Source organism: Nyctereutes procyonoides, unplaced genomic scaffold (assembly GCF_905146905.1).
Source record: "Nyctereutes procyonoides isolate TBG_1078 unplaced genomic scaffold, NYPRO_anot_genome, whole genome shotgun sequence".
Lineage (NCBI taxonomy): Eukaryota > Metazoa > Chordata > Mammalia > Carnivora > Canidae > Nyctereutes > Nyctereutes procyonoides.
The window spans coordinates 2,865,523-2,888,557 of NW_026575047.1; the positions used below are offsets into that span (position 1 = coordinate 2,865,523).

General features: G+C 38.6%; 1 protein-coding gene across 4 annotated transcripts in view; it reads left to right on the plus strand.

Moving 5' to 3' along the window:
• Positions 1–23,035, plus strand: part of SLIT2 (slit guidance ligand 2) — a 350,454-nt gene that overhangs the window by 304,812 nt on the left and 22,607 nt on the right. For all 4 annotated transcript variants that reach the window (XM_055326217.1, XM_055326219.1, XM_055326216.1 and 1 more), the window contains 4 exons: positions 1,317–1,441; positions 1,581–1,678; positions 2,942–3,081; positions 19,157–19,250. In XM_055326217.1, the coding sequence (XP_055182192.1) occupies positions 1,317–1,441; positions 1,581–1,678; positions 2,942–3,081; positions 19,157–19,250 (457 nt within the window). The remainder of the gene's footprint in view (positions 1–1,316; positions 1,442–1,580; positions 1,679–2,941; positions 3,082–19,156; positions 19,251–23,035) is intronic.

Consider the following 23,035-nt stretch of genomic DNA (forward strand, 5'->3'; position numbering starts at 1 on the left):
AACCCCGTTACTCACAAACATACACTCTAACCTGTAGAAGAATTCGATGAGAGCAGAAGTTTTGGGGTGGAGGGGGGTACCGCAGAACGTTAGGTCAGGGAGAGTGGGAAGAGGGGCACGCTGACAACTCAGATAGCTTCGCTGGAAGTTACGTGGGATGAAGCGCACAGCTGGAACGATCGCTGCTTGCTCCAGCGGGGATGAAGAACTCCTGAGATGAGGCTGAGGACAGAAACATCATTAACGTTTGTGTCATTAGATAGTTGTGTTTGATATGTGTCATATATTTGATTGACATCTATATTTGATTTCATTTCACTGACAATATATGACATATATTTGGTATATGTCACCCTGATACTGTCCTCATCGGTTGCCAAGAGGCAGTCTAAGGAGCTCTCAAAAATACGGACGCACGTAGCATCAGTGGAACGTAATTTTATCGAAGACAGTACAATTTCCGCATTGTTAGCCATTTATGGGATGAATATGTGCAACCAAAGGAAAATGGCTGCCAATGAATCTGCCTTTAATCTAAACCTTTCATGGATCAGGAGGTTTGTTTTTTTTTAAGTGTGTATCCCGAAAGGTGAGATCGCAAGTGAAGATTATGTCTACGGTATTTTTCCTTTGTGGAGGGGAAGAAACAGAAATCTCACCTACCACATGCCTGCGCTAATGTGTCACCACACTGAACCGAAGGGATCTGAGGGAGAATATGATGGAAATTACATTTTTGGTTTATTTCCAGTGGCACCGTGTTCTATCTCCTGTATGAAAAGAACACTACTGAACCAATGATAGCCAGGCAGGTGCATACTGTTGTATTTTTAATTGCACTGACATATTTCTATTTATGCATTGAACTTGCCCGCACATGCCCCAACACCCGCTCCCCCAGACGGACCCACACAGAGTCCTCTTTGGGATCAATGGTGTGCATGTCCATGCAAGTGGGCTAAAGTTAAGGTGCAGGCAAACCACAGGATGCATCCACACAGGCCAGTTGGCCCATGAGGGGATTGACCTGTGATATGGGCATCACTACCGTCGGATCCGAACCACTTAGGTTCACAGTCCATAGTCCCGCTCTGACACCGGGCACTCTCACCAGACCTCAATGAGGTGCTCTCCTGTTGCATTCTTGAACATTATCTGATGATGCTAATTTTGGTTTTATTCATGGAAGAGAAATACATATAGATATGTGATCAACACTTTTCATACAAAATCTGCTATATTAAGGCATTTAAATAATTCAAGAGAACTGAAAACACAAAGCATCGGTTTCTTACGTTTTTTTAATTAATTTTCAGGTCCTGTGGATATCAATATTCTAGCTAAATGTAATCCCTGCTTATCAAACCCATGTAAGAATGATGGCACCTGTAACAATGATCCAGTCGACTTTTATCGCTGTACCTGTCCATATGGTTTCAAGGTAAGTAGAAGCTTTTGAGGGAGCCATGGTCTGAAAACACAACTTTCTTTGGTGGGTCCTCATTATTCTGTTGTGTTTTCTCGATGTACTGAGATCTCCTCTGTTTACTCTTGACTTGACTTGGCCATTCCTTCTCCAGGGGCAGGACTGTGATGTCCCAATCCACGCATGCATCAGTAACCCATGTACACATGGAGGAACTTGCCACTTAAAGGAGGGAGAAAAAGATGGATTCTGGTAGGTCACTCATCTAGGATATTCTTTCTGAAGCGTTGGAGCATGAGTAAGCAGACATTCATTTTCCTTTTCAGGTCAAGGGGTATTATTCTTAACACCGGAAATTTATTTCACAAGGACAATATAGATTAGTCCTTCTCAGAGATACTGTGATATAAAAAACAAGTGGAGAGATTACAGTATTCTCAGCTCAGGATGCTATGAAAAGCAAGAAATGTTTAAGACGTGCAGGTGCGTGCATTAGGATTCACGCAGTCAGATGAGGTCAAGACAAAGTAGTAGTTCTGTTATGCTAATTAATAGCCAAGGGTCTCCTACTTCAAGTCCTGTATTCATCTGTTGCTTTGTGTATTGCTTTAACAGACAGTGTGTAATGATAAGCTGCAGGTCCCACGGAAACAGAAAATTAATGATTCATTTCCAGGCCACAAAATGAGGAGACAAACATGCTGTGAACATTTTTAATCTGGAGTTATTTAATCTTACGGTACAATTACTTCAGATGTATTTCATGAATTATGAAATAGAGTTCTTATAATGACAGTAATCATTTCACATAAGAGTGTTAATCTCCTGCAAAGCTTGTTAGAAATACCACTTTTTATAATAAAAATTCTTCAGCTCTGCGTTCCGTTATGAAATGGTCACGCTTCCAGCACGACTACTCCCCAAGATTATTCGGATACGTATCGAGGTGAAGTATGCGATGTTTTTATTGTCATTGGAAAACTGTATTTGTTGAGACTTGAAGAGAACGTGTACATTTTATGATGACAAGGAAGATGTAATTTAATTTTCATATTTCTTTTTTGTTTTGATACGTGGAAGACATTACAGCTGTGGTAGGAGATAGTGTCATTTTTTTAAGTCGGAATCCGTGCTTCCTCATTTATGAGCAGAGAAGCATGAGTCATTTTATTAGAGCACAAGCTGATATTAAGATATCTAGGGCTGTAAACTTTGCTTGTGTTTTAGAGCTGCGGATACGTTGGCTTTATTGACTTACAGGACCATGGGGCCATTTGCCATCTTGCGGCCCACGTAAATTTTCTTTTTAAATTGTTTCTGACTGGATACTACCTTAAATCCATGCTTATTACTACATGTCATTTAAAAGCATTTTAAAGTTCAGTTTCTTACAGTTAAAACCTCTGTAATTGATGAGAATGTTTAGCTTTTTTTTTTTTCTTCAGTATTCGGACCATATGGCTTTAAAATGCAACAAGAACATGTCTTTTGCCTTCTCTCCCCCCTGGCGTTCAGGTGTATTTGTGCCGATGGATTTGAAGGAGAAAATTGTGAAGTCAATGTTGATGACTGTGAAGATAATGACTGTGAAAATAACTCTACGTGTGTCGATGGAATTAATAACTACACATGCCTTTGTCCGCCTGAGTACACAGGTAGGAAGAGCAGGAAATTCTGTGCCGTCAATAGGGTCTCTGTTTGAACGCATCATTGGCAATGTGCTGTATTTGTGTATTAAGCCATTGTATTATTCAATAACCGGTAGGTGTTCCAAAAATTAGATGCAATGTGAATAACAGCTAAGGAGGGTTTCAGCCAAGCCAATGAAAGACGAAGCAGGCTCAGAACACAGGCATCTACATAGAGCCACACTCTCCAGCAGAAAAAGAAATGATCGTTCTGAAGTTTTCAGACCACAGTTGCGTAACATTTTCACGTAAAGCATTTCTCCCGTGCAAACCGACCCACCAATACATACGTGAAAAGGGGGCATTTTTTTTCACATTGTCAAAACATAATTAGGCATTTGAGATGGCTCGTGTCCATACTTGTGTTTTCCCTTAGTAACTCATGTCCTTCTAAATAAAACATAATCAGGAAGATACTGAGCACTTTGGATAATCATATAATTACCACCTTTTTTTTTTTCTTCCTGACGTTTGGTATCTGGGGGTGACCTGTTCCGTTAAGTCTTTCACACCAGGTAAACTTCCCTGCACAAACCAATTTGCTGTAAAGGCAACATCAAGTTTAGACCTCCCTGTTATGTCAGATTATCTGTTCTGATTGGTTTTGGCGGCTCTGAGTTACAATCTTGTTTCTTAGCAATAAACCACTTCATTTTAACGTTGATAGAGAAAAGGAGAATGTTACAGATTTTATTTGTAAGAAAAGATGGGGAAGTAGAGTTGTCACTCTATCCAAAATCACCATTCTTATTTTGATGACTATTTTTCCTTAACCCTACACTTGTCTACAATTTTAATACATAGTTAAGAATATCGGAGGGTAGGATAACTGTGTGGATGACTGAGGTTAACATCTCTAAACATGAAAAGATGAGAGCACATCTGTATGATTCACTTTCCCAGGGGTTTGTTAGAATAGCATTGAAATTTAAGCTTTTATGGAATACTCAAATTTGTAATTTTAATAAGTACTTTTCTTGGTGGGAAAATGCTAGATAAAATAAAAGCGCTCTGTTTTGACATCCCAGACCTGTTTGCCTTCAAACCTGTCTTTTCCATGATACGTTTTTTTTTATACCTGTGAAGCATATCATATGATATGCTACGTGTCTAGTAGAAATCTGAACATGTTGTATCATAATTGTTCCATGATGTATGTGGAGCCCTTCGGCCCCTTAGTGGCTAGTTTGAATTCCTTGATATTTCCCATTAATAGAGGATAGCAAGTATATCCAGTAGGTCTCCATTCTCACATGGTTGGGGAGTTTAGATGCCACATAACTTTCACATTCGCACTCACATTACATGTGTCACACCTCCGAGACTTGCCACTGACCTGCACGCACAGGTCCTGGAGCCCTGGGCGCTGCCCTGAGAATCTGAGTTTTGTTGACTGAGCTGATTTAGACTTGTACAGGAAATCCAGTGTTTGCACTAAAATCGGTACCTGTTACCCTCTTAGGATAGAAGAATTCTTTTTTCCTATCATGGCTCTGATCATTACTGGAAGGGCTTAATTCATTTAATTTTGGTAGCCTCTTTAAACTCATCTGCACTGACCTGGACAGGTCGGACCCCAGCAGCTCAAGCACACCTGGGTTCGCCCGTGTGCTCCTGAGCACGAAAATCCAGAATTTATTTATATCCCCTCATGAGAACCTCAGTTTGAAAGCACCATGTATTCAGTTCCTACACACTGTTTTTTTTTAATGATAATTTACATCAGGTGGTAGCTCTTCTCAGTTGGTTTGGAGGGGTCCCCCTGCTTTGGCTGTAGATTTACTGTATCTTATTCCTTATCCATTTCTTTTGAGTCTTATTTTACCTTCTCTCCCCTCATTTTCCAAGCTTCCTTCCAGCACCTGCTCCTCTTGAACACGTTTTCTCCATCCTAAGTGATTTTGTTCAGTGCCACTTCCTCTGAGAAGTGTCATGAAGCCTCATTTCCGTCTGTCCGATCGCTTCATCTGAAACATATAAACCCCAAAACTTAGCAAAACCCCTTTTTAGCCAAAATATGACATCTATAAAAGCCATCGTGTGGAAATCTGCCATGACTGTCTACCCCAGAGTCATGGAGCTCTCAACAAGAACTGAGACTCCGACATGTTTTTAGCCATAGCAGTCGCAAATACTGGCTTGCCTTAGTTTGGGCAAAGGATGAACAAAAACATTGAACTCACTAGAAAGCTCACAGCATACAGCACATGCAGACATTGCCCGGGTAACTGGGCTGGGTCTTGTGGGCAACCAAGAGCTTGACAGTGGGCATTAGAGCAGGTATCTCTACCAGGCACATTTGTCACTCATCCATTAGCTGTCATATTTTTGTCCATATGTGAAATGAGCTCATTTACAGAATATCAAGCAACCGTCTGCAGATTTTGAAATCGGTGGCACATAAATGGCCTTTAATTATAGGAAAGCATAAATCGGACTCTAGAGTTTCATATCATGCCTCATCCAAGTCTGTAGTGAGGGGGGAATTTTTTTCGTTGTTGTTAATAATATGGCTGTATTGTTTTAGATTTAAGATTGGAATCTGATTAATGAGTAGGAGACCTGGGAAAAGAAACCCCGGCTGTGCTCAGGGAATATAATCATGTTGTCATTGCTTAAAAATCACTCAAGTCACAAGTTGCTTTTCTGTTTGGAGATGTTTTGCTCTATACCGCCAAAGGCAGACAATGAGAAAGTGAACTGTTGAGCAGGAACAAATAAAATTTCATGGGAAAAGGCTGTAAATTATTATGGTGAAAGGTCTTACATTTGGCACCCGTGTCAAGAGTCAGAAATGGACATAATGTTGTTAACAGAAAAAATTCAGAGATCTGCAAGCCGTCTGACAGAGAACTCACGATTTGATGGGCAGGCTCTAAAATGGAGCTAAAAATATCCAAAACAAAATGAACTGCCATTGGGAAATTAAATTTATTTAAACCCTTGTGACCAAAACATCCCAGTAAATAGTTATTGATTTATTAAAGGAGAAAACTCTCTGTTCTTTCCTCCTGCAGGGATTGACAACATAAATTTTAAGGGTCAATATTGTTTTTTATTATCTAATCCTTGCTCTGCCTTCCCCACCAGAGCTCTCAAAACTATTCTTTTCTACCCAACTCAGCGTATTATCTATCCTCCTAGTTGTGTCATACGACTGTTGGTAGCTAGTATTTTCTGGATGAGATTAATTTTTGGAAAGTTTAATTCACTGTGATTTTAAATTAACATTACTATGCTACAGATTCAGGAGGTAGGACTCTGGAATTATTAAACAAATAATTTAAAAATTCACTCTAGGATTTTAATTTTAGCTTGCAAGATCGTTTTTGTTTTTCTTTTAATCATTACTATATCCTTCCTAAAAACAGCACATACCTTGGAGAAATATTTTCAAGGAATCCCTCAAATTACCTAAGCTCAAAACCTATAAAAGTAAAAATTGTAAATATGGCATCCCTGCAACATTGTCATCTATTCTTAAGCTCAGGTATGAACTTAGGTGTTGAGTTGAAAAATATGTTTTTGCACAGCTCACAGGAGTCAGAACCCTGGATGAACTACATCAACGTTATGTTTCTTAACATTGTTCTCATGGGACCATATACAAAGATAACACAAAATTGGCCACAACATAAACCACAACATATTAATGGGATTACAGAAATTCTGTGACTGAAAGCTTCCACACAAAATTGGGCATGTAAAAACTCAGAATTATTTTGTTGAAATACTCAGACCATTTTAGTTGTTCCATTTTGTACCATTATTTCTTCGCTTTCCAAATCTCCAATGCTCCCACACAAACCGTGAAGTGCATAGCTTCAAGACGTAGAGCTGGTTGTTAAATAAACTGGCTTAGACACAGACCTATGGCTCCCTGTGTGATGGCCTTAACCTTTTGCTTCGTTTACTCCATGTTTGTGCGTCTGGCCTGCCGTAGGTAAGAAATCTAAGCCTTGCTTCAGTTTGCTCTCACCCTTGGCTTCTCTGTTGTTAATGCTGCGCATTGGCTTCGTGTGCTCTGCTGTTGTATTGCAATGTAAAAAGTCTTTTGTCTCTTCTGTCTTTGTCGCTGCCAGCTGCTAATCTGAATGAGGTGGAAAAAGGTTAGTTGCCTTTTAAGTCTCTTATGATTTCCATTTTAGTTTCCCTCTTTCTTTTAAAGCTACATAGATTTCATTGTGTGTACATGATGAAAGGAATGTTGGCAAAATCTGAAGTTAATATGTCAAATCAGTCCCTCAGATCCTTGACATGGAGAGCTATGCCAAACACTGTAAAAGGAGCATCTGAAGTGCACTTTATCAATTTCTAGAAAGCTATGAAAGATGTACCCTGAGTGAGAAGAAGGGGTGGCTAAAAAGAAAGACTAATACTTTCTACTTCCTACTTGGTTTTATGCTTCTACTTTTTAAAGATCTCACAAACAAGAATAACTTTTACAATGAAAACCAGATCATTCAGTAACAGTAGATGGGGTACAGATAGAAAAATTTTTAAATAATGGAAATTTCCTTATACCTCTTAACTAACATCTTCAGTAATTTGAAACATGGAAAATATTGAAAGATGTATATATTTATTAAAACATTTTATAAAATAAATATTACAAAGCCCGGGAGGTTGATTTTTAGACTCACATTGTCAAAACACATTATGGAATGTCATGAGGATTTGGCAGTATTTCTAAAGCATAAAAAAAAATAAAAACAACTATATCTAATCCTTGATGTCAACATGGTCCACATAGTTCCCCAAAAACATCAGGAGCCCAGGAAAAGACTTCCTAGAGTAATGCTAGTGATAGGCATTTCTGGGGAATTATCCTGAAGTATTTGTGAAATTCCATCATAAAGATCAGAATGATTACTAACAACATTGGATTTTTACTCATTCAGCTGACTAGATGTCTTCACATGTCACATGCAGGCACAGCATCCTAACAGGAACACAATATGTGCTTGTCTTGACATTTCCGGTTGTATGTAAAACATTTGCAGTAGGATAATAAGGTTAACATGGAATGCATTATATAGCAGTTCTCTTCTCTGCCTACTAAGGACTTCATTATTTTTTTTTTCTCTGTTGCATTACTTAGGTGATATGCTGTGTTTGGTCACTTACAATGTACAGAGTTAAGTTGAAAACATGGGGAAAAAATAATAAAAATTAAAATTAAAAAAAAACATGGGAAAACATGGCTTCATATTTTAGAATGTTAAAATATAGCCTGTGCAGTTCTTGGAGGATTAATGAATCCAATACTATTGTTGGTCAAATGTCCTCTTTTCTTTTTACAAATACTAAAGCAATTAGTGGTCTGGACAGGGATGTTTAAGGTTTGATTCCATCTCAGAAACACAATAGCAATTGTTCTGTTATAGGAATATGTCCTTAAATAGTTATCTATACTCTCAGGAACTAGCTTGGCAGTGTGATAGGGTTTTAAATCACCATGTGGTTTCATATGTTGACTAAATTTCATGCTTATGTTTATAAAAATGCCTTCTCTTTCCAAGAATCTGCTGCTGACTGAATTCACTTCAAAAAGCAGTCAAACTCTACTCTATTTTTTAATCCAAAACTTAACTAGAAATTAAATTTCAGCTTCTTTAGAGCAGAGAGTAGCTTTCTTAAATAAAGAGAAACTCCATAATTAGGTGACGTCTTGTTAATTTACAAAGCCACCGTAGATATGAACAATAAGGATTTAAGTAATAACTTGTATAAAATAGGAAAACATTTTACCCAAGGTTACACACTTTGCAAGTAGGGATGCAAATGGAAACCAACATCTAACTGACCCCAAGGCATGCACTGCGATTGGGAGTAGGGGTGGCTTCCATTGGAATCAGTCTCTTCCTGTTTGCTGCTATCTTCCAGGCTTGGAATCTTTTTACATCCCATAGTGGCTCTGTCTATGGTTTAGGGTAAACAAGCTCTTCTTCTGCTGTCTCTTCAGCTTGCTGTATATAATAGTCTTTTATGTCCATTTGAAAAGAGTGAAGCTGTAGCCACAAAATTCAGGTGCAGGCAGTCTATTTTATCTACACATGAAAAAAAAAGTGCCCAATCAATGCCTGCACAATTAATTAAATATTTTCCCTGATAACTAGGCTACCTTCCATCACAAAGGGCAGGTTGGGGTACTGATGAATTTGTGTAGCTAATGAGAAAAGCTCAGGTTTCTTATCCTGGCACGAGGTTATCAACTCTGGGACTTTTTGCATTTTTTTTCTTCTGGGAAACAGGGATAGTGACATCTGCCCACCTCACATAGGTGCTTGAGAGTAAGATGGAAGATTGTCTGGGGAAATACCGTACAGTGTTAAATGTCTGTACTTCAAAAATACCAGGGGCTGCTATTCTAATGGCATAAGAATTCTTAAGGGAATTTTGATAGAGAAAATCTTACCTGAAGTAAATTATATGTGCGAGGGAAATTTCTCTCCCCATATTTTTCAGTACGTCTTTCTTTAAATTATTATTTTGTATTTCTGTTTTCCATGCACATTTCAAATGGAAAGACTTCAGGAAGGTCTTTGATTCTCTTTACCCCTTTACTCGTCTTTGACGTATAAGGAAATATTAAATGCTGAAGAACTCTTGGGTTTCACAGTTTTGTTTGGGGCGTTTTTTAGGTTTTGTGTATATTTTTAAATTTTTATGATCCCTTAATAACAGTGACTCTTACTGCTGTTTATTCTGCCTCAAAATACATAACACTTTAAGTCAAAGTCAATATACGTGCAATCATGCTTGCAGTGTGTTTTAACTCGAGAGAATATTCTAGAAGCCTAATAAGATTGTGTAGTTTGCCTTCGTCTTCCTACCTTTCAAAGTCTTCTTAAATTTGAATCTCAGAAAACCTATTAAAGGTCCTGTTTGCTCTTTAGTTAGTAGGCAGGACCCATTCAGCCCAAAACAACAGTTTAGCTTTACTAAGCCTTTTTTCAATCTAGTCTGGATTTATTTATTTTGAAAACAGATTTAAATATTTCTAGAGTTTCAGTAGTTGTTGGAATTGGCTACATTATTTAGCCCCAATGTTCCAATGAGGAAGTACTGAAAAACACCTCTTTTTTGTTTATTTTGGGGAGAGGCAAGTCTTTTATTTTAAAAAATCAAAAGATATTTATTGAGAAAATACCTTATACAGGACACTGTGCTAAACATCAAATGTGATTTTGTTAAATGCATAAAACATGATCCCTGTCTACCAGGCAAACTATTTGGCTTTGTTTCCTCACTTTGAGTTCAATTTGGGTCAGTTATTTCACCAGTACAAAGCCATCATGTCTCATACCCCAAGAAAGTGGCATAATATACTTAAACTTTACTATTTGATAAGTAAAAAGTCTTTTCTGAATGAAGGCAAATTTAGCATTCTAGCGAACAAGGCATTACGGAGCAACCCATTTCATACTATTTAGAACAAAAATAAGAACATAAAATAATTTTCCTTGTTTAAAACATCTCATTATCCACATATACAGAATATTTTCTTGAGCCTTCCTATTTTGAATTATAATTAATTTTATCTCATGATGTTATTTATTCTGTGACAAGGTACGCCTTCTACACATGGGCCATTTTGTACACCTTTTGCACCCAGAGGACATTTCTCAGTGGCTATTGGATCTTCATGAACCCCCTCCCCTCAAGATCATTTCCTTATATAGAAATATAACCATGGAATTAATTAAGTTTAGAGAAGTAGAGATGATCTGGGTAGTTTATTGATCATATTTTGGAGGCCACTGAACTTTCTAATTGATAGGATGAATTTCAGTGTAGTGGACACAAATAAGAAACCATCATATTGAAAAGAATCCTCAGGAAGACTTGGTTCTTAAAAAAGAAAAGGAGGAGGAAGACAAACAGTTCATCCATCTCCTTGCTACACTGAAAGGTCTCTGAGAGTAAAGAGAATGTTTTTCTTTATATGAATGAAGAACAAATGGGAAATGTACAATTTTTTTTATAGGAATGGGATGGAATGTTTAAATTTTGGTCAGGAGAAACATTCAGGTCCATTTATCTTACCTTTCTCAACCATGCCACTTAAGTGCTGATACTCCTATGTCTATCATTCCTGAATTCACACACTCCATTTCCAATTGGAATGGTGATTCTTTTGCAATGAGACGGTAGATAGTGCAGCTCGTCCGGCCTGCCAGGGCATACCTTGGGCTGGGCTCTTGGAACACAGATCTGCTACAGGGATTCCTTATTCTCTGTTCGTCCTTGCATTGTTCTTTATACCATCTGGGTCTCCTTCATGAATGTTCTTAAAGCTTTTTCCTTTGAAAAGCAATCAGAAAGTGCTCTCTTCCACCTTTCTCAATAGCCATCGAGTACCCAGTTTGTGCCAGGCAATTTGCTAGTCAGTGGAATGGGAATGAGGAGGTGTAAAAATATCAGTAAAGGTATCCTCTGCACTCAAGTTGTACTTATAAGAAATTAAATCTCATTTATTTCATCCTAGTTTCATCAAAACTAGGTTGCTGTTTTTGATACCTTCCCTTGCTGTGCCAATTCAAGTAAGGTAAAATTAGGACCATTTATTCAGGATTTTCTTGAGGCAAACAAGAACTTCAAAATGCAAATATTTGAAGAATGATGCATCTCCAGAACTCTGTCCTGGAGATTGACCAGATTTCCTCCCCTGTTATATTTGAAAATGTCATAACAGATTAAGTTTAACACTAGAATGCTGGTTCAGTTATTCAGATTGCTGTCATAAGTTCCCTATGATTGTCATTATTAATGATCCTTTTTGTATTAAAAAAAAAAGAAGTTTGGTGATAATTTATAAATGGGAACAAGAACAGTGGGCAGTGTCAGCCCAGGACCCTCCTCTCTCCCTTCATATATCTATGATTTCCAGAATGGGCTCTGAAACTTTTTTCTGTTTCAGAGAAAAAAATCTGGTTATGTTAGCAAAAACTAGCAACAGTTGAGTATTCCAGCAATGCTATGTACCTATATTTAACATTGTTTTGTTGTAGACGCCCTCAACCTGAATTTATAACTTGTCATTTAACTTTTGGAAAAATTAAAATGAGATGCTTACTGAGTCAAATGTACTTTTCCTATGGCTTTATCAGTCTAAAACAAATGACTATTTTAAACACAGTGAGAAGTTCAAAAATTTCAGAAATCCTAATCCAGGGGCCAAATAATCAATCCCTTTTCTGCTCTGACTTTGAGGACTGAATAAACCCATGTGAGACATGCTCTTACTCAAATTTCTTGGCAGATGGAAATCAACAAATTGTCTGATAACTCTTCATACATATCTTCTTCTTAAAGGCATAGTTAACCTTAGCAAAAGGAGAAAATTTCTTTAGGGGTAATAATGAATTTGAGGACTGTGTAGTATAGTTTTTAATAATAAATAAAAATAATGAGTCATTCAGCCAGTGTCTAAGCCAGGATGTCCATATTTTAGTCACTAAACGAAGCCCAAGGAATGCTGGAGAATTAGGCATTTTTTGTTCCTTCTCATTTTTCCGGATTGTAATTTCTCCAGAGTAAGGACCTCATCACATACCATCATGCATGTCCTTTAATCATTTGATGGGTCAATCTCAAAGTATTTCTTCCCAACATTTTATTAATCAAATTATTAAATTAAAGCAGCTTTGTGTTTTGGTTAAATAAATTCCCACTCCAGAGTACATGTGAGTTAATCCTATTATTAATGGTTGCTTTCCTTTTAACACTATGTTAGTTTCAGAAAGCATTTAATGTTAACACCTATGGACTGTATAATATCTTCATTATTCATTGATTTGCCAAAGAATCACTATAGCTAAAAATTTTCAACAATGCCATGAGTTGAACCAGTATTTTTTTTTTAAGGAAAAGCGTATTTAAGAAATTTGTGTAAGGGAAATGTAAATTATTAATTTATGACAAGATTCAACTCAGGTATCCTCCAGTTATCATGAGCTTTGATGTCTTTGAGATAAGTTAATAAAACATATTCTTCTTTTTAAATTAATAGTAATATAGATAGTTGGTAGTTATTAATTGTAGCTCTCCGCAAAGTTGAAGCCAGTCTTCCTGTTCATTGTAAAGTTGATGAAACAGACATTGGACTCACTTTTCTCCCTCTCTACAAGACACAGTTGCTTTGTAATTCTCTTGGTCTTTGTCACCTTTAATACCCTAAGGGGAGGAGAAGTTTCATTGCAGTCCTCTCATGTGTAAGTTCCGTGAGAATAGGGATAAAAGACATTTTGTCATAGTTCACCATTTTACTCCTAGCTTTAACACGGGTCCTCATACATAGTTGACAGTCACAATGTATGATGATGTTAAAAATCTGATTGGTTGTCATAATCATGAGAAAAAGCTATAGGGTGATCACTCCATATGGTATCTTGGAAGAAGTTTGTAGAATAGTTCCAAAGTACTTCAGTAAGTTTGGTAATAAGAAATGCAAACAAAAGGATAAGTTAAGATGCTAGGAGTATAAATGAAGGTAACAGGAAGAGCTCCCTGTATCCAAGAAGGAAGGAACATTAAAATCAGCTAGTTTGGGATGCCTGGGTCACTCAATTGTTGAGCATCTCCCTTTGGGTCAGACGTGATTCCAGGGTCTACTATCAAGTCTCACATCGGGCTCCCCACAGGGAGCCTGCTTCTCCCTCTGCCTGTGTCTTTGCCTCTCTCTGTGTCTCTCATGAATGAATAAATAAAATCTTTTATAAATAGATACATACATACATACATACATAAAATCAGCTCGGTTCATAGATCTAAAATGAAGCAGGAGGCAGGGCCAATTGCAGGGACCTTTTTCCGTAACAGCCACCAAAGTACATTAGTATTTCTGCCTCACTTCAACAATGTCACAATATCACAACCTCAGAGACTTCTGGGCACATGCTGACGCTTTGTTCTTACAACTGAATGTAATCATGTCCTGTGCAGCCCAGGGTGATGGTCCCTCTTCTAACCTGCTCTCTGCATTATCCATCATTGTAGGTTTGTCCTTTTGCATGTGTATGTGTGTGAGAGAGATTATTTTTTTTAGAGCCACAGTTGACCTTGCACAACTTCCATTCCAGAAGATCATTTTACCAATGAAGAATTGGAGCCCAGAATGAAATAAATAGTTCACTTTCCTGCAACCAGGCCACTGTTTTATAATGAAGAAGTTGCAGAAGGCCATTTGAAGCGATAACTCAGCAACCCAAATATCATCTCACCCATTAAGAGTACTTACTCCCTAGGATTTCTTTATGCTGGCTCAGTCCTCGCTCTAAACAGAGCATTAATTCTGGTGATCTTGCTTCTACTGCTCCACCTACAAGGTGACCATAACATTTATCATTCAAGTCAGGGCATCTGTGTGAGTTCATTGATGATTACCTTAAGACAAGAGGACTGTCCTGAGCAAGCCAGGATATGTGGTCACATCACCACCATATCAAATTCTTCAGAAAAATCACATTTACAGGTATTCAGTAAATAGTAATTATATTTCCTCCTCAAGAGTGGGCTTTGAGGAACCATTCCCTTTTAGAGGAGTGGGCATCATTCTTACTTTGCTCCCTCACAGCTCATCTTACTATAACTGTAGAACTTGGCCATTTCCGATCCTACTTTCTGCCAGACTTACCTGATAGACACAATCAGGAAGAAGTGATCCAAGAACTAGATGTCACTTTTTTACAAAAAAAGACACCTGTTTAGAAGATGCAATGCCTTTTCTTCATAAGTCATAGCAGATTATTCACTGGCCTGTTATTCTGAAGAAATAACAATAGGCTTCCTGTTTGACCACTCTCCATTTCTTCTCCAAAACATATCCCTCCCTCTCTCTCACACACACACCTCTTTTTAAATTCTCACCAAAAAAAAAAAAAATAAAATAATTGAAAAATAAAAGAAACCAAAAAATAATAATAATAAAGATAATAAAAGAAACCTTAAAGCATAAGGCAAAAGTAAAAATGAAATCACAATTGCCAGGCAACCATTTTGTTCCATGCTATTACTTTGTCATTGGGGACTTCTAAGGGTATAGAGCTGAAAGCAAATAAAAAATGGAGATTTACTCGGGTTTAGCAGAGTGGGTTGGAGCCAAATTATGGAGTCCATGTTTGTCTAGACTCCTGTCTCGAGGGGTTCTTGGGCACTGAAATTTAACCACTCTTCAAGGACATTGCCCTTAACCACTCCAATGAGCTAACTTATGCTTCCTGCCGCCATGTTAAAAATATAAAGACTTGCTGACAGGATAATAGATTACAGTGCTAACTATGTGTAGTAGAATAAAGAACATTTCCACCTTTCCTTTCTATCACCTCATACTTCATCATCTCAAGAAGGGAGCTAGGCACTGATGATACTGTCTCATGCAGGCCCTGGACCATCAGAAGAGCAAACGCAATTGCCTTATTTTCCATTATTCTCCCCTGATTTTTTTCACTAATTCAGTACTAGCTCTAACTACATATATAGGAAGGAAGGGAGGGAAGGAAGGAAGGAAGGAAGGAAGGAAGGAAGGAAGGAAGGAAGGAAAGGAAGCAAGGCAGGCAGGCTGCATCATGTTCACTCAATTTTGTGAGTTTTAGGGGAAATTTTTCAATAATAACTAAAAGCATAGGAGTGAACAAGTGTTAGTGAATTTTATTTCTATTCGTCATGGAAAACCAATGCAGCTTTCAAATGTCCAACTTTCCTTTACTGGTTGAGATGTAGATATAAATAAATTTCTGCATTTTTCTGTGGAGCTTTCTACGATTCCCATCTTATATTGAGCTCCTGAGTCTCACCACTGCAGGACAGTATTTGCACTGTAAAAGCTACCTTCCCCCAAGTACAGTAGAATCTAGTATAATCCAAAAAATGAAATAGTCCAATGAAAACATTTATTTTAATAGTTGGCCAGAGAAAATTTAAAGTAATGCTTAAAGAAAAGTCACCTTTTATAATTAAAGATGCGTGATTAATTATTAAGCAAAAATTAAACAGAAAAATATCTAAATGCTAAAATGAAATCCAAGTTAAATATACACCAGTAAGATAGAGAGCTCTTACATCTTTTTTCAGTAACTATTATTTTAGTATGTCATAATATACTTTATAGAGATATAAAGGCAAATATGCCAAGAATACTGCTCTCCGTGATCTTCCAGTCAAAGAAAAGGAATGAGATAAACACCATGAAATCTGTGATATCCAAAAGAGTGCAGCCCTATTACCTTTCCTTATTTAAATGGTTGTCATGAACATTAAGTGACTTCATATTTTTACAGTGTTTAAAACTATCTGATACATTAAACACTATACAAATACTTACGAAGTCCATAAATAAATGCATACAATATATGTTCCATAGGATAGGCAGGCATAGGCAAACACGACATAGAAAAGTTGTAGAGTGAAAACAAATGGTTGAAAAGATCCATGAAGATTTCATAAAGAAGGGACGTACAATGGATGGAAAAATTGACAGCATAACTTATTAAAGTTACTGACACAAAAGAAAATACTATTAGCCCAGACATGAACTTGAGATAAATTCACAAAATCATAACTAGACACAAGAGACAAGTATAGGTTGCAAGATTTGGCTTTAGTAGTGAGTCAGGCAGAAATGGGATGTAGAGGATGCCTTTGTGATAGTTGTTAGTATTGTAATATTTGGTGACACTAAAAGGGGGACAGATGCTTTTTGAGGTGATCAGTCTTAACCAGAGTTAAGTTATTGGTCACAAAAAACTATCATACACAAGTTCAGTAACGATTAATATTGCTGCTGTGCTATTCTTATAAGATAGACTCCTTATAAAATAAGACAATTCTTATTTTATAAGAAATATCATATACCTATTTTATAAGGAAAAGCTATCAATAGCTTTTTACATTCAAATAAGCCTGTGTAGGCTGAAAGCCATTGATTACAGAATGGCCAATCTGTTTAGCCAACAGTTTTTTATAACCATTTCCTTTTTCACACCTTTCCACACCAAGTTATGGAGGTACACCTGATGGAAAATTAAGGGTCAACTCTAATTTCTCCTCTTAGAGATGAATTTCTCTTTCTGCGTTCTATGTTCTTTCTTAACTGGTTGATTGCGAGCTGATTGAGGGCAGAGTCCATTACATCTGTCCTTGTGGCTGCAGCATTTAGCACAGCATCATATAGTAAATACTTAACAAGCTGTGGTTTAGGTCGGCTTGATTGGGTTGGGTTGGGTTGAGTTGGGTTGGATTGGATTGGATTAGATCCAAGTGAATAAGAAGTCAAACTTTTTTCCCTTTGCTTAGAATTTTTTTTCCCCTTTGCTTAGAATTTTTAAAACAATTTCTTATTTGAGTGTAGAGTGAAAAATACATATTTTTATTTATTTTATATCTTAAATGGTCCCTCTCTACCATAAATGATAACAAACTGCCTTGTCTGCAGACTACGGTAAACAGCCTGTATCCAACCAAGTAGATTTGATTAGAAAATTAAAAAATGAATTCATCCTTGTAGGCTGATAAATCATAGTGAATGAATTCCATCAAGGTGAATTACTTAAAGTAAAACTAATTGAAAGTGAAAAGCTTTAAATAAACCCTGTTTTAAAATAGCTCATTACGTACGTGTTGTTGAAAACTCATATCATAAATCAAGAGACACAGCCTCCTTATAGAAGAAATATAGAAGACTTTCGGTGTAATTAGTTCACTTTAAGAGATAGAAAAAAATTACCACACACCAAACTGATATAATAACTGAATACACTTATATATTTGCATCATGGATGCAGATTCTTGAAGTGTAAATAATACGCCGCATTGAGTTGCTAAGCAACTCTTCCTACTGGTTAGCAAAGTTTTTCCTTAAAAGGACAAGTCTTGTAACAAAGGAATGCACTGCAAACTCCTGGTTTTTAACTGGTGCTGCTAATATCCATACGCCTTGAATGAATGAAAGTTCTAACAGTTTCTTGGAAAGGAACAGCTGCCCGCAGCGGTGTCACTTTATTCATTCATTCACTATATAGAACGCAAAAAGTGACTAAGAGCTAGGGGTAGCAAAGAAGAGAACTTTTAAATCTCAGATCTTTCTAGTTACTTATTAGGCCACAAAACGATGGGGAAAGTCTCACTGAAAATTATGATTTTGGCCTAACATATCGGAAAATAAAATAGACCACATTACTTATAATTGAAGAAATCTCTTAAGAGATTTTCAGACCTGGAATTCAACATAGAGTGTCTAGAATCTGCATGGTTGTGCTTTCAGCTCTCATTTATTGATAAAATATATTCTTAATTAGCTGATATTCGGGGGGAGGGGGAGCAGGGAGTGTATATCCCTTTCAGATTGATTCAGGTTGATTCTCCTTTTGCTTTTTCCCATCTTAGTGGATATTAGGGGTATTCGGTTGAGCTGTTGAAATGAAGTCATACGAGGGAAACACAGTCTTTTTCTTCCAGACTTTATAAGACCTCGGAGACTATGAAGATACGAGGATTATTTTTCAGACATAAAACATCAGAATAGGCCAGACATAAAGGGGTACCTACCGCGTGATTTCACTTATGTCACGTTCAGAAACAGACACAACTGACGTGGGGTCCTGCTAAGATCGAGTTTCCTTGCCCCGGGGTCCGGCTTCTGGGGTGCTGGTAGGTGGTGTGTTTCCGGACGTGGGCGCTGGCTACACGGGAGGGTTCCGTCTGTGAAGATTCACTGGCTAATCACCCATCCTTTGGGGCCACGCCATACCTCAGTAAAAAGGCCAACTTGGCGTAAATAAACCAGCAGAAACGCAAAAGCATCCGGATTGCCTTTTCCTCGTTCCAACCGTGTATTCTGAAGGGGCTCAGCAATAGTTGTGTTGCCCCAAACCGTCAGACCGCTGGGCAGCGTGACCAGCGTCTCGGATCTTCGGCTTCGTGTCTTGTGATGTATTTTTCTCCCCAGTCACAAGCCGCGTTAACCTCTGAGGCCCACGACGGCCGCGGGCGGGAAGCCTGCTAACCTTTCTCTGTGAACTAACGCCGTTTGCCATGTTAACAGGCGAGTTGTGCGAGGAGAAGCTGGACTTCTGCGCTCAGGACCTGAACCCCTGCCAGCACGACTCCAAGTGCATCCTGATGCCCAAAGGATTCAAGTAAGTCCCAGGCTGTGTCGGGGCCCGCAGGGCGGGGCTGCTCCCCTTCCTTTCCGGGCCTCGCCCCCACACCTTTGCTCAGGATGAGGGGGACATCCTCTAGCGTCAGCGGCACTTTCATGAGTGTCCATCTACAGCATCGATCGTTTATTTTTTAGTGGCTAAAGGAAATGAAATACGGCCTTTCCTTCTGTCCCATGGCCCCTCCTGGGGAGTCGTACATGAAATCCGTTAGCCTTTGACTGTGTTTATTTGAATGCATCTGAAGGCCACACAAATCCGTAATGTCTACGAGGTGCTTTGTCAGCTGAATGTGAGTCTGTGGTAGGGAGGGAGTTTAATCTGAGATTTTTTTCTTGGTCGGCAACAATTCTCAACCATCCAAGGTTAAGAAGGTGGAGTGACCGAAAGTCCCAGATGCCCGAGGACGGTCCCAGTTGATGCCTGTTGGTGGTCTCAGCGTTGTTATTAATGATCGTGCCCCTTCCGCCTTACGTTCGTCTTGTGTGGGGTGATAAAGCATATAGTCCCTCTAGGTACAGGGTTCCCTCGAGTGAACTGAGAACTTTAAATTTACTTCTTTTTCCTCCTCCATAGTCTTCCCGAAATATATTTGGTATCATATTAAATTATTCCTTCGCCACGATCCTGGAAGAGTGTAAGGATCTGTCAACAGCAACTCCTCTTCTTAGAGCTGATGGTAGCTTCGAGATCATCTGGTCCAAATTTTTCATTTTAAACATGAGGAAAACAGGACCCAGACAGGGCGGTGGCTGTCCAAAGATCTCGGGGCTATGCATTGGCAGAGGTGGGAGCTGGATCTGCTGGTTCTCACTTGGGCGATTTTTCTAATACGAGTTACCGCCCGGAAGTTCCGTAGTTTATTAACATTACAGTTGGTTTGCTGCAGGAGGTAAGTTGGAGTCTCAGGAATGACACAGTCGGGTTCAAGAGTGGAGAAGCCGTGCGTATGTCAGGCAACTGGCAAACAGAATTATTTGTTCTTTTACCCAGTATTTATTGAGCACCTGCCAAGGGTCAGGGGCCGTGCTAATACCACCAGCCTGTGTAGCGTTTTATAGCTACTCACATTCACATCCTTTATCTTCTTAGCGAAATAACTCACGCTTAATTGCCAGAAGGTGCAGAGAATTAAAGATTACTTGGGTGGGGAACGGTTTTGTAAGATGGGAATTGAGCTGGAACTCTAGCGTTTTGATACTTGTCCACAACTTATCAGGTATTCTAAGTTGAATGGGAAGTAGGGTCTGTATCTCCAGACCTGCCTTTCACAGATCAATCTGAATAAAATGTTCATTCATATTTTATTTACAGAATATTTTTATGCCCTTTCGTTTAAAATGTTGGAATATACAAACACAGTTTTGGAATATACAAATACAAGAGCGCCTGGGTGGCTCAGCCGGTTACACGTCCCGACTTCCGACTCCCAGTTTCAGCTCAGGTCATGATTTTGCAGTGGTGGGGTCGAGCCTCACCCTGGGCTCGGCGCTCGGCATGGAGTCTGCTTCAGGTTCTCTCTCCTTCTCCCTCGCGCGAGCAAGGGAGCAATCTCTCAAATAAATATTTTTTTTCTTTTTTTTAAAGATTTACTTATTTTTTTTAATTGGAGTTCAATTTGCCAACATATAGAATAACACCCAGTGCTCATCCTGCCAAGTGCCCACCTCAGTGCCTGTCACCCAGTCACCCCCACCCCCCACCCACTTCCCCTTCCACCACCCCTTGCTCATTTCCCAGAGTTAGGTGTCTCTCCTGTTCTATCTCCCTAAAATCTTAAAAAAAAAAAAAAAGAATATACAAATACAGTGGCAGTACCCACTGATGCCGTTTGGTTCCTTATCGAGAGAGAAAATATCTTTGATTCTACTTTTCATTATCTTTTAGTTTATCATCCTATGCAAAAACCAGAGGTCTTACTGAAATCCTTATGTATACAAAATTCCACATTGCATTTTGTTCAGCTGAGTACTGTACGTGAATTATTTTAACTCCCAATGTCTTCGATCTGCCCACAATTGAATTTTAGCAAATTGAAAATCCACCACTCCCCCAAGAAAAAGAAAAGCCACCACGAACAGAACAGATATTATCATTTCTCAGAGGAATTGGTCAGGAAAGCACGTGGCTTACAGAACCGCTTACCTGCCGTGCAGGTACCTGTGGGCTTTGTGCAGTGCGATTTTAAGCTAAGAAATTCATAGGACTTCATGGAAACCATTAAAAAATGAGAGAATTTGTCTTCAAAAAGGCCACTCCTTAGTTCAACATCTTCTGTTACCACCGATTAACTTACACTCTCAGAAATGCATCTTCCTGGATTGTGGGTTAGCTGATTCGGGCAGCCCGTTGTTTTCAGCAGCAGTTTGGGAGCTTGTTTTGTAGCCGTATGTAGTTTAGCAGGAGGCAGGTGAAGTCCCAGTGTCCACTGCTCCATATTATAAATTAATTGCAAATTGTGGGAGAAGAGAGGTGCAAAAAAAAAAGACAACGGCCTTAAAAACCAAAACCATATGAAGCTGCTGCTAGAGAGAGTCCCTCCTGACAAATGTTGTTTGAACAAACCGTATTGTCTCTTCAACTTCATTTTCTTATTACTGAGCTAACAGAGCTGGCTTTACTTTTCTTGCTTTATTATAGACCTCATAAATCTCCTAAATTGCTTTGAGGTATTTTTAGACCATGATGTGCCATAAGCAGCATTTTCAAGCATGCGTCTTCCTTAGTCAGCTGTCGGGCTTCTCCACGATATATCTTACAGTCTCTGCTTTCCTCCTCCCTCCTTGGCAGATCATAGAGTTGAGGGGATGTGATAGGTTTTATTGACAATACAAACCTTGAGGAATTCTTTGTTTTGTTTTGTTTTGTTTTTTGGTTGTTTTTTTTTTTTTTTTTACCTTGAGGAATTCGTGATTAAATATTTCCTTCTGTTTCGAAATTTGATGTGAGGAGCAAGAGGAAAACCAAAAAAAAACAAAACAAAAACAACAACAACAACAACAAAAAAGTTGGTCACAACAGGACTGCAGTTCTGATGGGCTCGAAAAATAGTATTTGTAGGGAAGAGAATATAAAAGAGCTCTTAGCCACTGGTGGTGAGTGTGTGGTTCTCTGATCTTTTGCTTTGATTTCTCGCCTCAGATAAATAATTCAGGGTGTTTCAAAGCATTTCTTCTTCTTTCTTTTAACGCGTGGCATTTCAGTGGGTCCTGCTCACGTTAACGCTGACGGAGGCTCTCTTCCCACACTTTGTCCGTCTATTCGAGGATGTGTATGGCCGCTTAAGACCCATTTAACTTCAGACGCGTTGTTCGCTCTGCTCTGTTAGGATTTAGTATCAGAACCACGGGCTCCACAGCAAGCGTGAGCTTCTGCTGTGGCCTCATTTTATTCCCCAGTTCACACATGCAGGGCCCAACGTCTGCTCTCCTTAGAGGCCATACACCCCCATTTATTTTAATTCATCAGCCCTCCGGTAACTCTTAAATCCTGATTTTGCATTTTTCAGAGAAAACCCTCCGTGTTCGTCATGTCCACGCATTCCCTTGGGCATTTTTAATTATCCTCATTCATTTAAATCCTAATGGCCCTGAAATAGAAAGCTGGAAAATCAGTCAAGACGAAACCACGGAAGAGTTTTAGGGGATTATGAAGACTTGATAGAATCATCCTTTAGGCACCCACCTACCCTTATTGATCACGCAGTATATTTACAGATGGCGGTTTCATGCGGTTCCATTCAATCGTTTAGCAAACCCGTGAGA